Raw genomic sequence first — 23823 nt, forward strand, 5'->3', positions numbered from 1 at the left:
TGTTAACCGATAGCTGATATGTAGTTTAATGAAAATAAATTCTGATCTTAGTCCTGAAGTCGAATAAATAGTGGACAACTGATCTTATTTTAAAACTAAACTATAGAAAACAGCCAGGAAACATCTAGATCTTTCTTTTGCCTCTTTTTTAGGGTGAAAAATGACAGAAATAATTCTTTCTTTTATTTTAGTTGACTTAATTTTTTACCTGACCAATAATGTCGGTATTAAAAAAATAAACATTATTGGCTGATACCCAAATATGGCCATTGATATATATTTTGCATCCCTAATTTACCATCAAATACTGTAATGAGACATTAAATATGGTATCTAATAATATTATATTCCAATACTGTCAATTTTAGTAGTAAAATGAGATATTGAAATATATTTAAAATAAAATTGACCTAATTTTGTTCAAAATGACAATTTTGCTTTTAATATACTTTTATAACCTTTATACTTTTCTGCATAACAAACCCTTATATTTAGTTGTATCTCCACTTTAAATTGCCTCTAAATCAAATGAGATCCCACATAATGCGCATCTTGACAAGGTACATGAGTTTCTTCTGACAAACAATACTTGTAATGACTTTCACTTATTTCCATGGGGCAAAACCTCATTCTGTCTATCAGTTAAGTGTAAGATTGCCTAAACAATACCAAGGGAGCAGCCAATTAGCATTGTTGGTGCATGAAAAAAACAAGACAAAAGAAAAATCCATCGTTCAATCAGCTGGAAGTTTATCATGAGCGCCTGAAGTCATCTACATCAAAGAAGCATCAGTCTGAGCAGCTTATGAAAGAGTTCATGGCTTATTAGCTGAGTACATTAGAACATTCATAAAGATACACATGGAAAAAAACAACTCCAGAGTTGCTCAAAGCTACTAATGGAAGAAGAAGAATGCATAGAGTTTTACACCTGCAGGCCGTCGTTAAACGGTCTGCATCGTTCTATTATCCATGTATGGCCATCAAATATCATCCTGCCCCATCAGGCAACAGTGACCTTCAGAAAAATGGCCGCTCATGATACCACCGCATCCATGGCTTTGAGTAAATGGAGGGAAAAAATAAGGCTGTTTTCAAACTAGAGTCGATATATTTGGTCGGGAAGATTTTGACATCATGAAAACACTCTCAAGGTGAAAAAAAAAGATTAAGTTAGAGTAAGTTTAATTCATTTAGTCTCATTTGTGAATATGAAAAACTATTGGCGACATATTATATAGTATATGTACATACAGTCGAAGACAAAATCATTAGCTCTCCTGTAAAATATTCATTCATTTTCTTTTCGGCTTAGTCCCTTTATTAATCAGGGGTCGCCACAGCGGAATGAACCGCCAACTAATCCAGCATATGTTTTACGCAGCGGATACCCTTTCAGCTGCAACCCATCATTGGGAAACACCCATACACACACATACACTACAGGCAATTTAGCTTACCCAATTCACCTATAGCGCATGTCTTTGGACTTGTGGAGGAAACCGGAAAACCTAGAGGAAACCCAGGCGAACATGGGGAGAAAATAAAAACTCCAAACAAAAATGCCAACTGACCCAGGCAAGGCTTGAACCAGCGACCTTCTTGCTGTGAGGCAACAGCGATACCCACTGTGCCACCATGCCATTCGTCAAATATTAATTCTTTATCAAATATTTCCTCAGTGCTGTTTAATGGAGAGAAGATATACTATATATTGATATAAAGAAGATATACTTGATATTTTATTAGATAAACAGCAATTTAAAGGCTTAAGTTGCCGTCACATTGGACTTTTCGGCCCATAGATTTCCATTCAAATGTGCTGGAATGCGTCAGACCAGAAATGCAAGCTTGTATGACAAGATTCGCAGTTTGCTGCATTGCAAAGTCCAAACTTGATTAACTCTGACCTGCAAAATCGCATCACGTGACCAATCGAAGATCAAAACATGACCTCTCTGGACAGAAATTTAAAGTATGGTATATGGTCAATTTAAAATATCGCTTTTTTTAAACGTCAAATCATTTTGTTTAATCCCGACTCTTTCGCAATGCCGTATTACAGAATTTCGCATGCTCAAACTCTAGTGTGAACGCGGCATTACCTGGGCTAATTAGGTTAATTAGGAAATTTATGTTATTTAGCCAAATCATTGGACAACAGAGGTTTGTTCTGTATGCAATTGGAAATAAAAACATTTACTTAAAGGGCTAATGATATGCACCTTAAAAATATATGTAAAAAAAATGCTTTTATTTCAGATTTAATTTTTTTTTGTGAAAAATAAAAATATTAAAATGATTTAAAATACTAAGAAAAGACTTTCTACAGAGGAAAATACGTAACAATATTCAAATATTGTGAAAAATTACGTTCTGTTAAACAGCACTGGGGAAATATTTGATAATTACAGTTTCACAGGAGGGCTAATACTTTTGCCTTTTGAACATAGTGTTTAAAGGTTTTGGATTATTTTGAAAAGTCTCAAATGTTCTCAGAAACAGTATTTAATTGAACATTTTATTTTACATGTTAGAAGAAATTACATTTTTAGTTTACATAATAAAACAATGCATTTAACTCGAAAACATAACTTTAAATCATAAATTCAGAGAAACAGAATTTTTGTGGTCTAATTTCTTTTTTCATAGCTGTATTTTACTGACCCTATAGTTTTTAAACGTTTAGTAAAAATGAAAAGTTTGGCACTTACACCAAATACAAAACCCAAGTAATTTTTTGACTGGTACCACATGTGCACACAGTGAAATTGCTGGAGCAAAATATTATGTTTTAAGAAGGACAGCGTGAAAAGCGAGCATGAAAACAGCCTAATTATTATGAACACACTGACATAAGCGCTTATTTGAGCAAATCTGTAACACCTCGCTGTAATCCTGCTGACGCTCCAGGTGGACCTGGCAAAGATGTCTGCCTGTATTGAGGTCAATGTTTCTATTATTGTACGACTGTAAGTCACGATTTCCCAGTTTGGGCACTGTGTTTGCAACATGGATCTATGTTTTTTCGGCATATACAGTGGAAAAAATAAGTATTCAACATGTCACCATTTTTCTCCGAAAACATATTTCTAAAGGTGCAAACGACTTATTAGTTTACAAATTAAGTTATGTGTAATAAAATGAAATGATGCATGAAAAAAGTATTGAACACATGAAGAAAGAGAGGTTTAGAAAGCCCAGACAGCATCTGAAATCTCTCAGTAGTTCTTCAGCAACCCTCTGCCCTTCTTCATTGTAAATAAATATTAGCTGCTTCAGTCCAACATCTTCATTATCAGGAAGATGAAGATGAAACTAGGACATTTCAGTAAGCAATGATCCAAAACACAGCCAAGGAAACTCTCAAATGCTTTCAGAGAAAGAAAATCAAACTGTAGAATGGCCCAGCCAATCACCTGACTTAAACCTTATAGAAAATCGATGAAAAAATAGATCAAATTTGATAGACGAGACTCACAGAGTCATCAAGATTTCATGAGAGGCATCTTTGAGCCACCATCACCAAAAAGTCTTTTATATAAAGTATTAAATACATTTCAGTAGTTCAGTACTTTCTCCTTGTGTCACTCCATTGTTATAACACATAACTGATTGTTCACTTTTATTTTGTTTTGTTTTATTTTATTTGTTTTTACCCAAATCTGGCTCAATTCCAAGTCAACAGCTCCTTTAGAAATGTTAATCCCATGAAAAAAACATGACATGTTCGTTACTTATTTCCCCCGCAGTAATAAGGAGACGCAAGTCAAAACGTGATGAACCATAAACCTCAGAAGCAATCACATATAAGCAGGTCGGCAAAATGTACATTCTTTCCACCTAAATGACAGGAATAAAGGAGGGAATATCTAACATATTCATAAAGGCTAAAACCTGAGTTATTCCAAAGAGTTCATTAGAAAGACCACAACAATAAACATTGAAAAAGTACATCGTTGTACCATTGACATTTAGATTATTTGCATGACTATAGCTACTCTATATCATAATGAGATGTATATCCTGTATGTATACCAATATATTAGTTGTTATTTTGTATATGACGGTTTCCGTGGGTTCTGGTAGGTACGCTTGACTCGATATTGCACGCAGGACTCGCTCAAAAGCACAACTGTCTCGGCTAGTGATCAATAGCTGTAGGCGATATGTTAGTTTATAGACAGTCAACAGACTGTCAGCTTGTTCAGAAAAACACCTTTCCTTTGCTCTATCTCGGTTTGTCTTGGATTTTGGAGCATTTGTCAGTTGTTTTTGTGTGTTACCGTTTAGAGGTGGCTGAAATCCACAACAGCGAGCTGAAATACGACTTGAGACGCATAGTGGCTGTGTCCGTTTCCACTCGTCTTCCTCTTCCTCCGGTTTTCTGAAATGAAAGCTGGTGGAATGGAGTTTTACAGTGGGACGTCCTGCCCGCAATGCTACATGCTGACCCACACGGGGTCACAAGAGATCTTCGTAGTCGAGGAGTTTTGAGTGCTGTCGGGTTTTCCAAAGTCGAAACAGGCGGAAGTCGAAGTACATCTCAATCATCTCTTTGCCTAAAAGAAAAAGAGAGGTAGAATTGAGAAGAATATATGATTTGGAACTACATTTCAATGAGAGCACGTCTCTTTCTGTGATGAACAGACACTTCCACGTAGATTCGTTCTGGTCATAATTGGAAAACAGCATGATGTGAGAGACAATGTAGATGAGAAAGAAATGATAAAGAAAATTGAGTCGGAGAATAGAGGGGTCGGTCAGACCAGGACAGGTAGGTAAAGTGTATGGATGGATTAGTGCTGTTAGACGATTAATCTCGACTAATCATAAATAAAATAAAAGTTCACATTTACACAATAATTCTTTGTACTGTATATAATTATGCATATTTAAATAGACCCATCCATGTGTACAGTAAAAGTAAAAATTATTAGCCCCCTGTTTATTTTTTACCCAATTTTGATTTTTTTCATGAGAAGATTTTTTTCAACACATTTCTAAACATAATAGTTTTAATAACTCATTTCTAATCAATGATTTATTTTATCTTTGCCATGATGACAGTAAATAATATTTGACTAGATATTTTTCAAGAGACTTCTACACAGCTTAAAGTGACATTTAAAGGCTTAACTAGGTTATTTAGGTAAACTAGGCAGGTTAGGGTAATTAGGCAAGTTATTGTATAATGATGGTTTGTTCTGTAGACTATCGAAAAAATATATAGCTTAAAGGGGCTAATAATTGTGACCTTAAAGTTTTTTAAAAAATTAAAAACTGCTTTTATTCTATCCGAAATAAAACAAATAAGACTTTCTCCAGAAGAAAAAATTTTATCAGACATACTGTGAAAATTTCCTTGCTCTGTTAAACAGCATGTGGGAAATAATTAAAAATGAAAACAAAATTCAAAGGTGGGGAGGGCTAATAATTCTGACTTTAATTGTACATGTATAAAATATATTTATATTTATTCCTAAAAGAAGTATATATACACCATAAAATTATATCCAATATTAGTGTCTAATTATTTTTAAGTATATACGTACGTGTACGTGTTGTGTGTGTGTGTGTGTGTGTGTGTGTGTGTGTGTGTGTGTGTATGTGTGTGAGCATTTGTATATACATAATAAATATAATCAGTGCAAGCAAAAATATAATGTAAATACAAACTTGTTGTTTGTATTTACTTATTATTTTGTATGCAATTAGTCACAATTAATTGTTTAAGGGAATACAATGAATTGTTCTGAACATATAGTTCATTATAAAAGTCCAAATCTATCATTCATATTGCCATGTCATATAAGTCTTGAAATCTCACCAAGGCAAATACAGTAAAAATAATGAAACTATATAATATAATATAATATAATATAAGATATAGTGGTGGGCCGTTATCGGCATTAACGTGCTGCGTTAACGCTAGACTCTTATCGCGCGATAAAAAAAAAATATCACCGCTAATCTTATTCTACGCAAGCTATGATGATTTTCACCTTGATATTTTAGCGCGGATGTACACCTGATCCGTGAGCCGTCTGACAAACAAGTACCCTTCTGAATCAAATCAACAGGATGCCTCACTTTAACTGCAGTTCGGCAGTTTCACTTTAACTCATGAACATTTCATTCATGCCCCCGTGACAAACTGGGGTATTAGACGCAAATAAGGAGTAAGGACTGGTGGAAGAGTGTTATGGAATTTAATAACGCATGCCGAATGGAAAGGAAAAACTTCCGCATTTTGCGATGTGTGTGTGTGGTCCTTTACTGACATCCGCGTGTGTGAATCTTGTCGGAAAATATGGTGAAAAGTCCTACATGACGGTAATAGTTTGATCGCGGTGTTTACTTCAATAATGCCACTAACATATGCATACTCCACGTCTTAATTTAATTTCTGTTTAGTTTAGATATGACTTTAGTCGGATTAAGGAGTTTATCTAGGCCTACAGTTCAAAATTCATGTTTAACTGAATAAACAGTTAGTAAACACAAGTACATCTTATTGAACATCATTTATTTTCATCACCAATTATCATAGTTGAACAGTTTCTCAAGCAGTTTGTGATGCATTTTGAAAACAGGAGATGAGCCCCTGGTCTAATGCGCCTCCTGGCTTGAGAAACCCTTTCTGAAAGACTTATTATTTAGGTAGCACACATATTCTGAATGACTTCGGCAGAATTCAAATGAGCCATTTTAAAATAGATTAATCTAGATTAATTCCGAGATTAACCTAGATTAATCTAGATTTAAAAAAATTATCTATGCCCACCTATAATATAATATAATATAATATAATATAATATAATATAATATAATATAATATAATATAATATAATATAATATAATATAATATAATATAATATAGGCGACGCAGTAGCGCAGTAGGTAGTGCTGTCGCCTCACAGCAAGAAGGTCGCAGGTTCGAGCCTCGGCTGGGTTAGTTGGTGTTTTTGTGTGGAGTTTGCATGTTCTCCCTGCGTTCACGTGGGTTTCCACCGGGTGCTCCGGTTTCACCCACAGTCCAAAGACATGCGGTACAGGTGAATTAGGAAGGCTAAATTATTCGTAGTGTATGAGTGTGAGTGAGTGTGTATGGATGTTTCCCAGAGATGGGTAGCGGCTGGAAGGGCATCCACTGTGTTAAACGTGCTGGATAAGTTGGTGGTTCATTCCGCTGTGGTGACCCCGGATTAATAAAGAGACTAAGCCGAAAAGAAAATGAATGAATATAATATAATATAATATAATATAATATAATATAATATAATATAATATAATATAATATAATATAATATAATATAATTAATTTTTTATTAATTATGATTCATTTCAATAGGATATTTTTTCCAAGAATATTATATTTTATTGTTTGTGCCCATCCACTACTCAAGTGCGGGTGGATGATTTGTTTTGCTCCGTGGAAAATAAGGATTTAATTAATGCTTCACTGTAGACCTGCACGGTTGTGGCTAAAATGAGAATTGCGATTTTTTGCTTAGAATAAAAATCACGATTTTCTCACGATTTAGTAGATGTAAAATAAAGAATTGAGAATTTTTTTCTCAAACATATGGTAAAACAATAATAATAATATTATGCATAGGTCTATTGGTTTCTATAAATAATTCTATTCGACTTACAGTATAATAATTCTTATGTTGAACAATTATCATTATTAGAAAATGAGACATTTGTCATTATCAGATTCCCTCTTACATTATATTCAAGGCTAGAGGCTAGAGTAGTTATACTGACACTGTAAACATGTATTTTCAAGCACAACTGTGTGTTCGCTATGAAAAAAAAAACAAAAAATGCTTGTCGTAATCATAATTCTAAAATGCGATATGATCATTGAACTTATGTGCACGCTTTCGCTTTCCACTCTTTGCCACAAACTGTAGGTTATTTACAACTTTATTACCTGTTACTCACAGCCTATGCAGGTTTTGTTCGCTAAAGTAGACGCGCACGTGTCTATCATTAAGTAGGGGGCGCGCCCACCCTCTCAGTGGCAACAGCTCACAGTCAGCAGCTCACGTCACGTGTGATTTCCAGACCGCGAATACATCATTACATAAAGACAGAAATGACATTTTTAGGTGAATTATACCATATAAATACAGTATGTGACTCTTTCAACATCATTTGGAGGTGTCCATGTCGCTGAGCAATGTATGTGAAACAATAAAAAGACTTGTGCAGCCGCCTTTGCTTCTATCCTGAACTTGAAAAAATGATTGACAGAATCGTAGAAGTGCTGGATTAAGATCGTCTAGGGGGTCGAATCGAGATCGCAATCTTTTTTCGATTAATTGAGCACCTCTACTTCACTGTAATTGATGCATTACAAACCTCAGTCATATATTTGCTTTTTTTGTCATGATTTTGTTATGAGCATCTCATTTTTCCTTAGTGCTGATGTGCATAATGCTCGTCGTAGATGTCACGGGGTGACAGACCATGAAGAAACGTGTTGTCTGGCACATTTGTTACCCACGACAAGTCAAGATTTTATTAAGACAAAAATCGCATAAGCTGACATAGTAACTTTCGTAACCGATAATAAAAATCGTGTGATCTGACCGGGGTTTAAGTTTGGAATGTCATGAAGGTAATTAAATATCAGAACTCACATTGTTGGTGAAAAAGTTAGCATGCAGTGTATACAGAGCAGTCTACATGTACGTTTCCTTACATTTCATTAACAAACACTTGATTTCAATCCATGTGTTTATAAGTGTGTAGGAGTGCGAGCATAAGCTGATTTCAGCAGTTTGGTCTCACCCTGAGCGGAGAGCTCCAGCGGTGACTCAAACGTGACAGAATAAGGCCTCATCAGGTTCTTCAGTTTCTGGAACAGCTGTTGGCACACGATAAGCCCAGACATTAATAATCCTCATTTTTTTCACCCTCTCGCACATCTCTCGCTCTCACTCACTCTCTCCTAGGACTCGAGGAGGTTAGTTAGGGATAATGACAGCCTCAGTCTTTGTGGCCCCGGATAAATCTCACACGGGCAACTGCAAGGGCAAACGAGACCCTTCAAAAGAACTCTGTTAAATCTGAACATCCACGTGCTGCTCAGAGAGCCTTCGGGGATTAAAGGCACAGTTCACCCAGAAACCACAAATGGTCGATAGATGATATTTTGAAAAAGAAAAATAATTTCCCCCTACATTCTTCAAAATATCTTTTCTGTTCAACAGAAAAAAGAAACAGTTTGGAACCAAAGTTCAAAGCTTTTTTTGTCATATGCACGTTTTTTAAAGTTGACTTTATTAATTCTACAAAAAGAAAATAAGATAAGCATATACAGAATAAACATATAGAGCAAGGGTGGGTAAATGTGAACAGCTTTAATTTTTTGGTGAACTATACCTTTAAAGGAGAGCATTTGTGTCTGTAAACTCATCCTTAAAGGCATAGTTCTCCCAAAAATAAAACTGACTCACTTTTGCAACCCAGGCTCATTGCACACATGTACCCAGGTCTACATTTCTAGGCACAGCAAATACGTAACCAGAGGTACGTCTTCTTGCAGTTTTTGTTTTTGCAATTCCGCCAGAGGCCGCTGTGTGTGGTTGTTGATGATCTCAATTTCTCTTGTGCATGCTGTTCTCGCATAAATCCACCAGAGGGTGCAATATACACTTCAGGCGACCAGGGTAGCTTGCTGTCGACTGACTGGCTGACCCACTCTCCCTCATCCCTAAACCCAACCGATAGTATTTTTTAAACGCAATCTAGAAAAATAATTTCACCACGTTTTCAGGCTGTTGCTTATTTTATTTATTTTCATTTTTTGCTTTTATTTTACCTGGTTCCTGGAACCATTCTTAGCCAGACTCAAACCCCGTCGTCGCAATCAACTTCGCTCCATGTCCCAATTCCACCAACATACACAGTGAGATACCTTTGGCTACATAATTGACACTCTCCAGAAATATAGACAGGGTACGTATCCACAATGAGCCTGTGTTGCAGCCACTCTAATGTGGTTACAAATCTTTATGACTTTCTCTTATCTGGTGAACACAACACAAAAGAGGATCATTTTTATTTTATTTATTTTAATCCATTATTTAACAGGGACTACAGACAGTCAAAGAACTAACCCAGAATTATCTACTTAGCTAAATTTCATCAGCAGTCCCTGAGCAGAAGAATGCAAATAAAAATTACATAACAAAAACATCAACACAATATCAGAATAAAATAAATTACATCAAAAATGTAAATGATAAGCCCTCACTTAATGCTCACACTAATGCATTTAGCATTTCAAATGCAGCTTGAATTGTGCTAAAGTAGGACTCTGTCTAATGTTAATTGGTAAATTATTCCAATTATTAACAGAATTATTAACTTACAGAAAAAGCAAAATGACCAAAATCAGTTTCTCTAAAATTCTTTATATAATCACCTCTGAAGCTCTAGTACTTCTTTTGTTGTTAGTTCAGAGAGAAACAAAGTCCTTCAAAGGTGAAGGTGCAAAATTATTAACGATTTTGTACATTACCCAACAACTGTAAAACACACACAAAAAAATCCACAAGTAAAAATAAATATATTTAATAACAATCAAACGATGATATCTACAGTATTGGATTTACTGCCAAATATTGTTAAAGCTTGTTTTTACAAAGTATATAAAGCGTATTTTCCTCCTTGACCATGAATTCATTCATTCATTCATTTTGCTTTGGTTTAGTCCCTTTATTCATCAGGGGTTGCCACAGCGTAATGAACTGACAACTATTCTGCCAAATGTTTTACACAATAGATGCCCTTCAAAGCTGCAACCCAAAATTGGGAAACACCCATACACTCAGATTCACACACATACACTATGGCCATTTTAGTTTATTCAATCCACCTATACCACATGTCTTTGGAAACATGTCATGGGGGAAACTGGAGCACCCGGACGAAATCCACGTGAACAACCTAATTACTGTGAGGCGACAGTGCTAACCACTGAGCCACTGTGCCACCACATCATGAATTGATACAGTATATTTAGAAAAGTGTTTGAAAAGGGTAATCATTCACATCACTTGTAGGATAAACGAATACTATGGAAGTCAATGGTTACCGGTTTTCAACATTTTTCAAAATATCTTCTTTTGTGTTCTATAGAAGAAGGAACTCAAACAGGTGTGTGAGAAGCAAAGGGTGAAGAAATGTTCATTTTGGGTGAACTTTCCCTTTAAGAATGACTCTATATACACAGATTTTCTCTTTCGGCTCACACATACAACACATGAAAAAAATTATTCATTGGCTATACTAACATTTTTTTAAGGTAAGTGGTTGCAAACAATTCATACGGACTGAATTTAAGCAAACAAATTAAGTTGAACATTACTAAATTAAATTAGTTTGTTAAAATTCAGCCCATATAACTTGTTTGCAAGCACTTACCTTAAAAAAATAATAGAAATGCAATGAATAATTTTTTTTAGTGTACAGAGCTTATAAAGACGAGAATGTAACCACCACATTAAAGAGGACGCCAAAACCCTGATGCTAAAACATTCCTAGAGCTCATCAAATTTAGCCGTATTTCTGTTGGCTGATAACCCAACATGTTCACAAACTCACACGAGTCAGTCATCCGTGTGTCAATCACAAGCACACACATAAATGCAGTTCTCAGGAACGGTGGTGGCCTGTCGGGCAGTGACGCACGGCGAATAAGATTTACGCTGAACCCGTCTCCCCTTAGAAGTGCAATCGTACATTCGGTTCCAAGGGCAGCATGAATGTGTCCTCGGGGCTTAATCTCGGGGCTCCTGTCATAAAACACTCATCAGGCCACCGAACAGACGGAGCGAGCTCAAAGTCAAGGCCGACCCTACAGGACTGACGCAGACGTCTCAAATCCCACAGTCAGAGAGTCTCAGATCAGATGTTGGCAATCACAGGAACTAGTTTGGGTGTCATGTATAACATAATTTGTTTAGGGTCTGTTTTTTTTTGCTCAACAATGTGGCATTTATTTAATTAAAAATACAGTAAAAATGTAAAATTAACTGTTTAGTATTTTAATATATTTACAAATGTAATTTATTCCTATGATGAGAACTGAATATTTTAGGCATCATGTGTAATGCTGTTCGTTTGGGGTCTGTTTGGGCTCTTCTGCTCATCAATGTTGCATTTATTTAATCTAAAATAAAGTAAAACTGTAAAATATTTGTCAAATTTAAAATTACCGTTTAGAATTTTAATATATTTATGAATGTAATTTTTTCCTATGATGAGAGTTGAATACTGAAGGCCTTTGAAAATCATTTTAATAGGCTTATTTGCTGGTCAAGCAAAATTTCTTATTATTCAGTAATAAATCAGTGTTATTATTGTATCAATTCAAATCGTTATTATTATTTCAATGAGATCCCCCAGGAGGAGCTGGAGGAAGTGTCTGGGGAGAGGGAAGTCTGGGGTTCTTTCCTGAGACTGCTGCCCTCGTGACCCTGCCCCGGAAAAGCAGATGAAAATGATTGAATAAACGAGTTTTAATTACATTTTAAAATGTTGATTTGCTGCACAAGGAAGACTTAGTATTATTATTATTATTATTATTTTTATTATTATTATTATTATTATCAGTGTTATTATTGTATCAATTTTCTATTTTTTATAATCTACTACTTTTGTTTTTATTAATAGTTCACATTCATATTTTTGCTGCTTTCTCCATTTTGAAGGTTTAGTAATTTTTAAGGCTTTTGTTATTTTATAATATATGTTTACTGTATATAATTTTTACTTCAGCGTTAGTTTAGACCTCAGCAACTAACTAAAATAAAATAATTGAATTTTATAAATATTTATTTTTTTTGTTTAAGTAAATATTGAATTATTGTAGTTTTAATTACATTTTAATATGTTTATTTGCTGCTCAAGGAAGATTTATTATTATTATAATTGTTATTATTGTATTGTTTTGTATTATTTTTTTTTTTACAAGTTTGTTTTTATAAATATTCGTCTTATTCATATTTTTTTGCTTTCTTCATTTTGACAGTTTCATAATTTTAAAGGTTTTTGTTATTTTTAAGTAATTTAAAAAAATATATATATATGTATACGGTATATAATTTTTATGTCAGTTTTAGTTTAGACTTTAGCAACTACCTGAAATAAAAGCATTAAATTTTGTAAACATTTAAAAGTAAAAGTATAATTATTGTAGTTTTAATTACAGCTTTGATGAACAATAATAACCCTAATTATCAATGATGAAAGCTATTGCACAACTGAATATTTTATGTAAATGTGATTCATTTAAGGATTATTTCACGATCAAGAACTTTAAAAAAAGGTTTTATTTCACCAACCTGAAAACTGAAGCCAGAGCATTTTTATTTGATCTATTTGCGAACAAATGGGATGTGAGATAAATCCTTTGTTTTTTACAGTCTATGCTTTAGTTCAAGAATATACACAGTGCTGGACAGGAAAGAGTTATTTTAAGTTACATAACTGGGGAAAAAGACTGTCAAGACATGATGGTGACAGACAGAGAGGTGTTGTATAGAAAAATGGAGAGATGGAGCTGGTGCATGTCTGTGTCTAAAGAGATGAGCACTGAACATGGCCTCGGCAGGGCCCACAGGGACCATTTCTAAATATAATGCAGAAAGTCAAGGTACACATACTACATAAATACTGCAGAACATAGATCTACTGTACCTTTTCTCCATTCGGATTGCCCAGCACGTAGCAACCCATGATGTGGATCAGGTTCGGCTCTGGATTTAATTTACTCATAAACCGGCTCAGGCGTTTCCAAAATCTGCATGTACACCACAAACACAAGAGCAAAACCATCAGATAATAGTTATTATATAACTGTGAAACTGTGCTTTTTTGGTCACACTTTACAGTAAGGTTTCACTAGTTAATGTATTGACTAACATTAAGCAGTACATGTACAGCATTTATCTTATTGGATATAATGGATAGAACAGTGTAGAGATTTGACAGGAAATCATGGGGAGCAGAGAGAATCGGCAAAGGACCTCGAGCCATGAGTACCTTGTACCTTGATGCTATATGTCGGCGCACTTAATTCAAATCCAAATTAATGCTTGTTACCATTAGTTAATGCACTGTGAGTTCACACAAACTAATAATCAACAAATTTATTTTCAATGTTATTCAAACAAGAACAAATATCGTATGAAGTGCATTATTCATCATTTGTTCAGGTTAGTAAGTGCATTAACTAACACTAACTAATACACACTTATTGTAATGTGTTACCGCTTTTTTCAACACCCATTAGTGTGTATATTATGTTAGTGTGCAAAGTATTTTGCCGTTTGAGAATTACTTAAATCTTTACAAAACAATTCCACTCCAAAGGGTTAAAAAATTATTCTCTATATATGTGTTATTTAAAGCTAATAAACCAATATTAGTTTATTTTTTTAAATATTTCCTGTTGAATTATGTGCGTTAAGAAATACAGCAAAAATCCAGCCAAAATAAAAACCCTCTTCACTTTGGCAGTTGTTTCAAACTAGTGAAGCAAACTATGTTTTTGGCATGATTTAGGTCAAAATGGTGCAAATTGTTGCGATTTTTAGACCACAGCAAACCTAATTTTCACATTTTGCACCACGTTGCTTAAATAGCAAATTCATTTGCACCACTTTGTGGACTCATTGGTGTGCCGGTCTAAAAAGGAGGTGTGTTAAGGCGCATTGTTGGCACGTTGCTATTTTGAAGAACTGAAATTAGACCGCGCCATTGACCAACTGAAACCTGGTCTAAAATCCAGCACAGAGCGCATCAGTCGTGCGCCTTTGCAGGTCTAAACACGTACACATTGCTTAATACACAGACAGGATGTACAGCACCACACAAATATCTTTACATATGAAAAAAATTAAAGGGTGAAAATGTTTCAAAAATGATTATTTTCTTCACCTCAAGAGGCTTTTTTCAGTTTATTCGTGACAATTTGCGTTTATATAATGTTATTATTAGTAGAAGTATTTATTATATTTATATATTTATATTTGTTTTAATAAAACAAGTTTAAGTTTGTCCACCTGTCAGGTTTTTGAGATGTATCCATCACTATATGGGGCATAAGAATAGGGTGTGTGTTTGGATATAATAAGTTTCTAGACCACACATTTGCTGGAAATTAGAACTGAATTTAGAAATAGTTTTGAAATAAATCTTTGCGCTTAAACAAAATTAAATATGTAGGCAAATGAATGTCTTCAGTGGATTGAGTACAACACCGTTTCCTTATCCACGAAAGTAAAAGAGTAAAGAGTAAAAGTAAAGTAAAGAGGCTAAATAGAGGAGGCTCATTCTTTATCCTCGTACAGATGCTCTGTTTATACGTTTTCTCGCTAGTAAATCGCTGAAGCAGGTTGCACACCAGATGCGCAGCTCGGCGACGCACATCGTCGCGATACGCACATCATCGGCTACGCACATCATTGCACTACGCAGCGCCATGCATTTTACAATTCTAAACATAGGTTTCTATCAAGTTACACACACCGGCGCCGCAAGTCGGCGGCTGTCCGCGGCGCCCAGCCACGACTCACCAGCGCCGAGCAGCGCTTCTGGTGTGCGATCTGCTTTAGATTTTCTTCCTACAAAGTCCGCCATGTAAAAAGCAAATGCGCCATGGCGTGACACAACTGACTCTTAAAGGGAATGGGAGATGAGACTCTGATTGGTTTAATGCTCAAAACACACCCATAACTCATTAAGAAAATAAGCACAACCCTGTAAGACCATGCACCAGGGCGCAAACCCTATTTTTATGTCCTTAAAATAGCAAAAGTGGATTCGGACATGCCCTTAATGCTTTTGCACCCTACGCGAAAGCACTTTGCGCCTAGATCGTTAAAATAGCCCATATTGGGCTCAAAAATGTAAAAAAATTTGTAACACAGAACTTTTTATAACAAGGTCCATGGAAGACAAATAAATGTTTAACCATTTCCTGCATTTTGAATGACTACAATACTAATCCATCTGTTCATTTTCATCATGTGTGACCTTGAAAATGCAGAATCACGTCCAATCCAAACACAAAAGCAGCTTGTTTTGCTTTGACCCACAAAGTAGCATTTACAGCATGCTTTAAAAATCATCTATGAAGTGTTTTGAGCTGACACTTCAAAAGTGTGTTCTGGAGATACCTGAGACTTCATATGTCACATCTTACAAAAAGGACATTATAAGACCCCTTGAAACACTAAAGGAATATTGGGACAGAATAGAAAAGCGTAGATCCCACTCACTGGCTCATGTCTTCCTCTTTCTCCACCTTGGCAAACGTGGCCACTTTATTCTTCAGCAGGTAAAGGTGCCCTGGGCCTCCCTGAGACAGAAAATGACAACCTTACATAACATCAAACTCAAACAACAGGAGATCAGAACCCACGAATTGAGAAAAAAGAGACTTGTAGAATTTCTGTCCGTCTGAACACAAAACCATTACCAACATCAAACGCAGCAGTGCATGACTATCTGCTGCCGATTCACTCAAATGCACTTACAGTCTTATTTTCTGTCACTGTGTGGGTTCAGACACCTTGTTTTTCTCTCACCTGACAGAAGATCAGCATTCGCCAGATTTTAGAGCCCCTTCTGTAGGCTGTCAATCTCTTCTCAATCTCCTCTGCACATGAAACAAACAGACTGTCAGGATGACCATGATATTTTACAAAGATTATGCATGAGTTGACATCTAAGGCCTTTAAAATGACCTTTTCCTCAAAAACAACATCTTTTATTGGATAAAGGTTGTGGAAATTTAAATGCAGGCAGATTGAAAACTATACTTTGCATATAATTTTTGTTCATGTTATGGATATCGTGATATACACTGCCTGACAAAAGTCTTGTCGCCTATCCAAGATTTAGGAACAACTAATAATAACTTGACTTCTACTCTAGTTGATCATTTGATATCAGAAGTGGTTTAAATGAAAGGCAAAGGCCTCTAGATTAGCTTATTGTACCAAAATAAAATATGATCATGCCTTAATTTTTAATTATTTAATTAGGACAGTAAGGTCTGACTTTGCTTAGACAAAAGTCTGGTCACTTAACAGAAATAATGTACAGTATAGAATATAAAGTCATGGTGCAGTGGGAAAAGAATTAATATTGTGTACAACTCCCATGAGCTTGGAGGACTGCATCCATACATCTCTGCAATGGCTCATATAACTTATTAATAAAGTCATCTGAAATGGCAGAGAAAGCATTCTTGCAGGACTCCCATCAAGATTCTTTGGATTCATCTTCAATGCCTCCTCCATCTTACCTCTGACATGCTTAATAATATTTGTGTCTGGTAACTGGGCTGGTCAACACGGGAATTTTGATGTGGAGGCTGAAGTATGAGGAGCACTATCCTGCTAAAGAATTTGCCCTCTTCTGTGGTTTGTAGTGTAATGGGCAGCACAAATGTCCTGATACCTCAGGCTGTTGATGTTGACATCCACTCTGCAGATCTCTTGCATGCCCCATACTGAATGTAACCCCAAACCATGACTTTGCTTCACCAAACTTGACTGATTTCTATAAGAATCTTGAGTTCATGCAGGTTCCAATAGGTCTTCTGCAGTATTTGTGATGATTGGGATGCAGTACAACAGATGATTCATTGGAAAAATCCACCTTCTGCAACTTTTCCAAATGATCAACTCGAAGTCAAGTTATTATTTGTTGCTTTTATAACTGGAATCGACGGCAAGACTTTTGCCAGGTAGTGTACTGGCATTTTGACATTTAAAAAAAGAAATATCATTATGTTAATTAGGAGTGTCAGAGTGTACTGGTAATGCTGACAACTATGACATTTAATTTAATAATATGACGCATAAATAATTTTTATCTGAAAGTTTAAAATTGAGGTAATCCAGGCTATGAATATGATATAATGCAGAAATAAAGTGAGTGATGAAATCTGAAGAGAATTAACACACTTTGACAATGACAAAATATAAAATTTGTCCCTCTCAAACATTTTATTAAGGATAATTTATATTTATTCTGTGGTCTGTTAAAATGCTTGATTTTGATTAGCTGGAAGGTGTGCAATAAAGTCGTTAATGCATAGTAGATCCAGTCATGCTGCGTCCGAAATCGCATACTTCCATACTATATAGTTCATTAAGAAAGTACAGTATTTTAACATTTTTCACTTGACATAGGTTGTTTTTTATTCAGGTTAAATATTATGACATGCTCCATATATTATATCTACATGGTTGCATTGAAGCATTTAACTTTACCAAATGTAAATATTTTCGTGCCCATGGTAGCACACTGGCAGGATTGTTGTTAAATTGTAACTAGGTATATTATCTACAGAAAAAAAATGTCAGTCTATTTACGATTTAATTAATATCGTCAGTGTTTATTTCATTCATTTTCCTTCAGCTTAGTCCCTTTATTCATCACGGGTCGCCACAGCGGAAGGAACCGCCAACTTATCCAGCATGTTTTATACAACGGATGCCCTTCCAGCTGCAACCCAGTACTGGGAAATACCCATACACACTCATTCACAGACATACACTACAGCCAATTTTAGTTTATTCAATTCACCTATATCGCATGTCTTTGGACCGCAGGGGAACATGCATGTCTTTGGACATGACATGCAAACTCCACACAGAAATGCCAACTGACCCAACAAGCACTTGAAGCAGTGACCTTCTTGCTATGAGACGACAGTGCTAACCACTGAGCTACCGTGTTACGCAGTGTTTATTTTAGATTTTTAAAACATCTCCAATTTTAAGTCAATGTGAAATCTCTACTTACTAAGTTTATTTTGCTAGCGCATATTGTTATTCTCTTTTAGTAAATAATTGATTCATGCAAGTTAATCCTGTGAAAAAAAGGGTTTGTTTCAGTCATTTTCATTCTTAATTTGATCATTTGCCTCTGCGTTTGGAGTGGAAACCCCTATAAAATGCATACTGTTATGTAAATTTTATATGTTTTACATTACTGTTTTTTTATTATATGTTTTAATACATTCAATGCCATATTTTGAGTTTTAATATTATTGGCATAATTTTGATTGGCCATTGGGCTAGTTTTGGGCCATTTTTGACAGAACATTAGGTTGTTTTTTCAACCTTTGTTGCCAGAGCCTTCATTCATCTGTGTGATCTTGAGAACACAGATGTTTTATCTTGTGTTTAACTTGGCAAACGACCATGGTATAAGTGGAATAATCAACGGCTTGTCGTGTGTGATTTTAAAAGGATTTTAAATGCATTTGGCATTGGTGGTTCTTTGCCTCCACATTGTGCATTTAAAATCCTTCAACACATGACAATTCATCGAGTAACCATTACTTATAATGCAATGCTAAATGAAATTGATTAATATTACTAAATCTATTACTGGAAAATTATAAAAAAATATTCTTATAAGGAAAACACTTTTAATTATCATGATCATGGTTTAGTTATCATGATTTGTTCCATGTCTTATGGTCAAATGATCAGTATTACTATAACCACTGTTGATAAAAAGTTAGAAAAAAATTAATCTAAATTATAAATGATCCATTTATTTGGTATTTTGTTCGACTTAAAAACACATTGAACAAAACATTTTTTCTGATCCAGTGTCATTTATCCCAATTGTTTTTTTATAGGAGCTCAATACATCACAGATATGCTCACTGAATACAAACCTAACAGATCACTCAGATCTTTAGGATCAAATAAACTAGAAATTTCAAGAGTTCAGTCAAAGAAGGGTGAATCGGCCTTCAGCTCCTGCGCCCCTCGCTGCTGGAATCAGCTTCCAGAAATGATCAGATGTGCTACAATATTAGGTACATTCAAATCAACACTGAAAACACATCTGTTTAGCTGTGCCTTTACTGAATGAGCACTGTGCTATGTCCGACAGTTCGCACTATTATGTCTTTCTTTTATAACCTGTTTTAACACATTTTATATTATTTGTTTGTATTTTTCTTATACTTTTCTTCTTTCTTTTATTCCTGTTTATGTAAAGCACTTTGAATAGCCACTGTGAATGAAATCTGCTATATAAATAAACTTGCCTTGCCTAGCCATGTAAAAATCAATAGAAAACCCACCGTCATTCCACACGCTGAAATAACCAGATTAAAACACACAGTCACACACAGACACAAACACACACAGACACACACACACACATTTTGTTGTACATACCCAAAATATCATCAAACGTGGCATGCTCATGATCCTGGAGATAAAATAATAAAAGCCATCAATACAAACACACAGATAAGACTAAATCTAACAATAATATAAATATATAAATATAAATTAATAATAAATCTAACACCAAGGCCCAATCCCAATTCTATTTTTGTACCCCTACCCCTTTCCCTTGGCCTTTAAAACCGAGTGGGAAGGGGAAGGGCTTCAAACTGTACCCCTAAGAACTGGGACAGCACTACAGCACCTGCACACGTCATCATATGTCATCGCGATCTCTTGTTTCATATGAGATCAGATAATCGCGACTGCTGTAGTTATTCCAGTTGCTTTATTTTTCAGTGTTTATCTTCAGGAAATCACTGAAGGCATATATCATGTTATCATAATGATATAATGTGTCAATAAGCTTATAACTGTACTGTGCATTTACACAACGTGGCCATATTCATCTATGTGAACACACCAAAAACAACGTTAACATTATACCAGGCACTGTAAAAAGCTCATTCCCAGCCACTAGACATTACTGACAGGGTATTCGAGTGTCATCGAGTGTCAGAATGTTGTGGGACTGCTGTACAGGAGTTATTATTATTATGGATTATAGATCGCAAAATTTAGCGGTTTTTATTTTAGCGTTTTTAAAGCATAACAGTAAAACATGAACGCGGTTATGAATATATTAAAACATGTGCTTGTTTGTTCATAATAATGACACAAAATACTCATTTGTGGATCTCCTTACTTCCAGGTGCAGCTGTGGCTGGTGTATTCTGAGAAATTTTCTTACCCCTTGGTTTCGAGTGTGGTCCTGAAAAATCTCTCTTTCGAGGGCTATCTAGCCCTTCCTCTTATGGCCCGTTTCCACTGAGTGGTAAGGTACGGTACGGTTTGGTTTGGTACGCTTTTATGGCCGTTTCCACTGTCAAAAAGCGTACCGAACCGTACCGTACCACTTTTTCGGCACCCTTTCGAAAGGGTACCAAGCACGAGAAAGGGTACCAAAAGGCGGAGCCACACGCGCAGCTGAACGCTATTGGTTTACAGAGATACGTCATTCGCTTACGCAACAAGCCAGAACGAAAACAAAAAAACAGCCATGTTTGAAATACACAGCGAGAGATTACAGCGGAATTATAAATGCATATAATAATGAGCCATGGTCGATCTGGGCTCAAACGAACCTTGTCGTCGTCTTGATGAACAGCCACAAAGGCATGGAGTAGAGCAGAATCTACCCTGTGCCTCATAGTTTTATACGAGGCAGTCTGAAGTGCGAGCGGTTTCACTTTCTTCCTTGCGTTCGCCGCGCGTCTATATCTGAAATAACAAACTTCTTGAGCTGATGATAATAACCTGCACTTGATTATTGACGGGCTTTTGAAACCCGATCCTGTCAGACACTGACAAACACGAGAGTGAAGCGTGAAGAAACAAAGGAGAAGCCGGAAAAAAGGAGCACATTATTTTTCAGCAAACATGAACAAAATACCATGTATAACTAACTTATTATCTTCACCTTTGGACTAATATGAACTGGGAATGACGGAATTACTCTCTAACAGAGGCTACATGTGCTGCTGAAGATTACAGAAACAGATAAGAGGTTTTCACTGACTGTGGGCTATATTTTGTGTTGTTTTTGACCCTAAATACGGACAAAATGTCTGCTATATGTAGTTCTTCTGTAGTTGGTAACATATCGGAGACTGTAAAGGGCTGTATGTGTTTATATTTGTTCATTTATTTATTTTATATAATTACAGACGTTACAGTTGGCTGTTTCGCACTGTCATTGATCTGCAGTTATAATCAACTCATGTTCATAGAAAAGTTAGTAATAAACATTTCTACACAAGTATTTATGTGTGTAAAGCATCTGTTTTGTGAGAAGTGCTTCTCATATGATATGTAAGAGACCTGTACAGCTTTATTGTAGACATTTCCTCCAGCGAGAATAACGTCGACTGAAACTTTTTGTCACACACCACGCCCACCAAAAGGGTACCCTTGTTAGTGGAAACGCAAGCCTGATAAAGGTGACCCGTACCAAACCGAACCGTACCGTACCGTACCAGTCAGTGGAAATGAGACGTTAGCCCTACGCCTTCAAGATAAAGAGAATTTGGACACCCCTACCCCTTCACGCGAACGTGCAAAACAAGGGGTATGGGTAAGGGGAGGCGCTAAGGGGTAGAATTGGGATTGGGCCTAAATCTAAATTCTGCTGTAATCTCTGCACTTCAGATAACATTATATGTGTCAATAGCGCTGTTTACACCTGGTCACATCATAGATTTGTTTCTGATCGTATAGCTATCTGTTCATGAAAAGCACAGGTTTTTTTTTTCATTTAATTCTATATTTTGATTAGTTGTTATTCGTTAAATGATCAAATTAGAATGTTACATTAACATCAAATGGCAGCATTAACAACAGAAATACGTCATACACATGTAGCGCCTCTCTAAATGTTAATAAAAAATAATAAATATGAAATAAATATTTAAAAAAATAGCATTTCTTTCATTTATAATAATTAGTTTTAGGGGAGTAAATTCTACACAAATAATTGTAATCCCTTTACAGTTTTTAATGATTTCTTGCATGTATATATGTACAAAAAATGTAGCTACTTTTAGCCTAATGACAGTAATCATGGAACCAGCCATGTGTGCACTTGTGAGTGAAGTAGCCTACAAAGCCTCTTGTAGCCATATAAAATCATTCGAATATGGCGAATAAAATATATAGCTTATGTTTCTGTAAAATTTTTTAAAATGTGGTATATTTAATCGACATAACCTAGTTACATTTGGATATAGCACTGGATTTGAAGATCAGATTCATACGGTATCTGTTTAACAGAATGGAAACATTTAACAAATCAATAGCATTGCTTAATCTTAATAATAATCAGAATCGGGGAATATCTGGTCTCCCGAACCCTAAATGATTGCAAAAAAGCTCTTATATTAATTATAATAAGACACAAACAGAGCGTCAAGGCTTGAGAAGGCCAAAAAACAGTAATATAGTAGTCCATGCGACTCTTTACTGTAAAAAATATCTGTTAATTAACAGTTTGCATTTTTTGTAATTCAGTGCCAATTTCGCAAATCAGATAACTGTACGATCATAGAAAACACATGAAGTGAGCAGGTGTACACAGCCCCATTTTGTGTTTGTTATCAGTTTGACCATCGCTTGGCTTTCTGAAATGATCTATTCTGTGATGCATTCTGCTGTATCTCGACCTATACTGTTGCACAGGACAAAACCAAACACCAGCCATGTTTTCAAAATCCATAAGCTTGACAAAGAATCTGTATTGTGTATATTTATCTGGATGATCAGACATGACGATAAACGATGTAGAGTAAAAACAAGCTTGGCTTACGTAGAGAATGGGGATAATAGAAGGATCGTCTCTTTTGATGATGTTGGGAAGATATTCGGCTTTGGGAACTTTAGATGAGATCAGCTGAAAGATACAAACCACAGAGATGGAAATGGTGAGAATAAGAAAGTTAAGAAACGTTCATTTGTAAATATGAAAATAAAGATT

The 23823-nt window shown here is 35.5% G+C and overlaps 1 protein-coding gene across 1 annotated transcript in view; it reads right to left on the bottom strand.

The window, feature by feature from the left end:
• Positions 1-2639: 2639 nt before the first annotated feature.
• The window catches only part of nsmfa (NMDA receptor synaptonuclear signaling and neuronal migration factor a), a 77410-nt gene continuing 56226 nt past the window's right edge, over positions 2640-23823 (bottom strand). The window contains exons 9-15 of the mRNA XM_056445705.1: positions 23656-23739; positions 20244-20277; positions 16617-16687; positions 16308-16387; positions 13723-13825; positions 8806-8881; positions 2640-4562 (exon numbers count right to left, since the gene is read on the bottom strand). Coding sequence (XP_056301680.1) covers positions 4465-4562; positions 8806-8881; positions 13723-13825; positions 16308-16387; positions 16617-16687; positions 20244-20277; positions 23656-23739 — 546 coding nt within the window. The 3' untranslated portion in view covers positions 2640-4464. The remainder of the gene's footprint in view (positions 4563-8805; positions 8882-13722; positions 13826-16307; positions 16388-16616; positions 16688-20243; positions 20278-23655; positions 23740-23823) is intronic.

Source organism: Danio aesculapii, chromosome 21, assembly GCF_903798145.1.
Source record: "Danio aesculapii chromosome 21, fDanAes4.1, whole genome shotgun sequence".
NCBI lineage: Eukaryota > Metazoa > Chordata > Actinopteri > Cypriniformes > Danionidae > Danio > Danio aesculapii.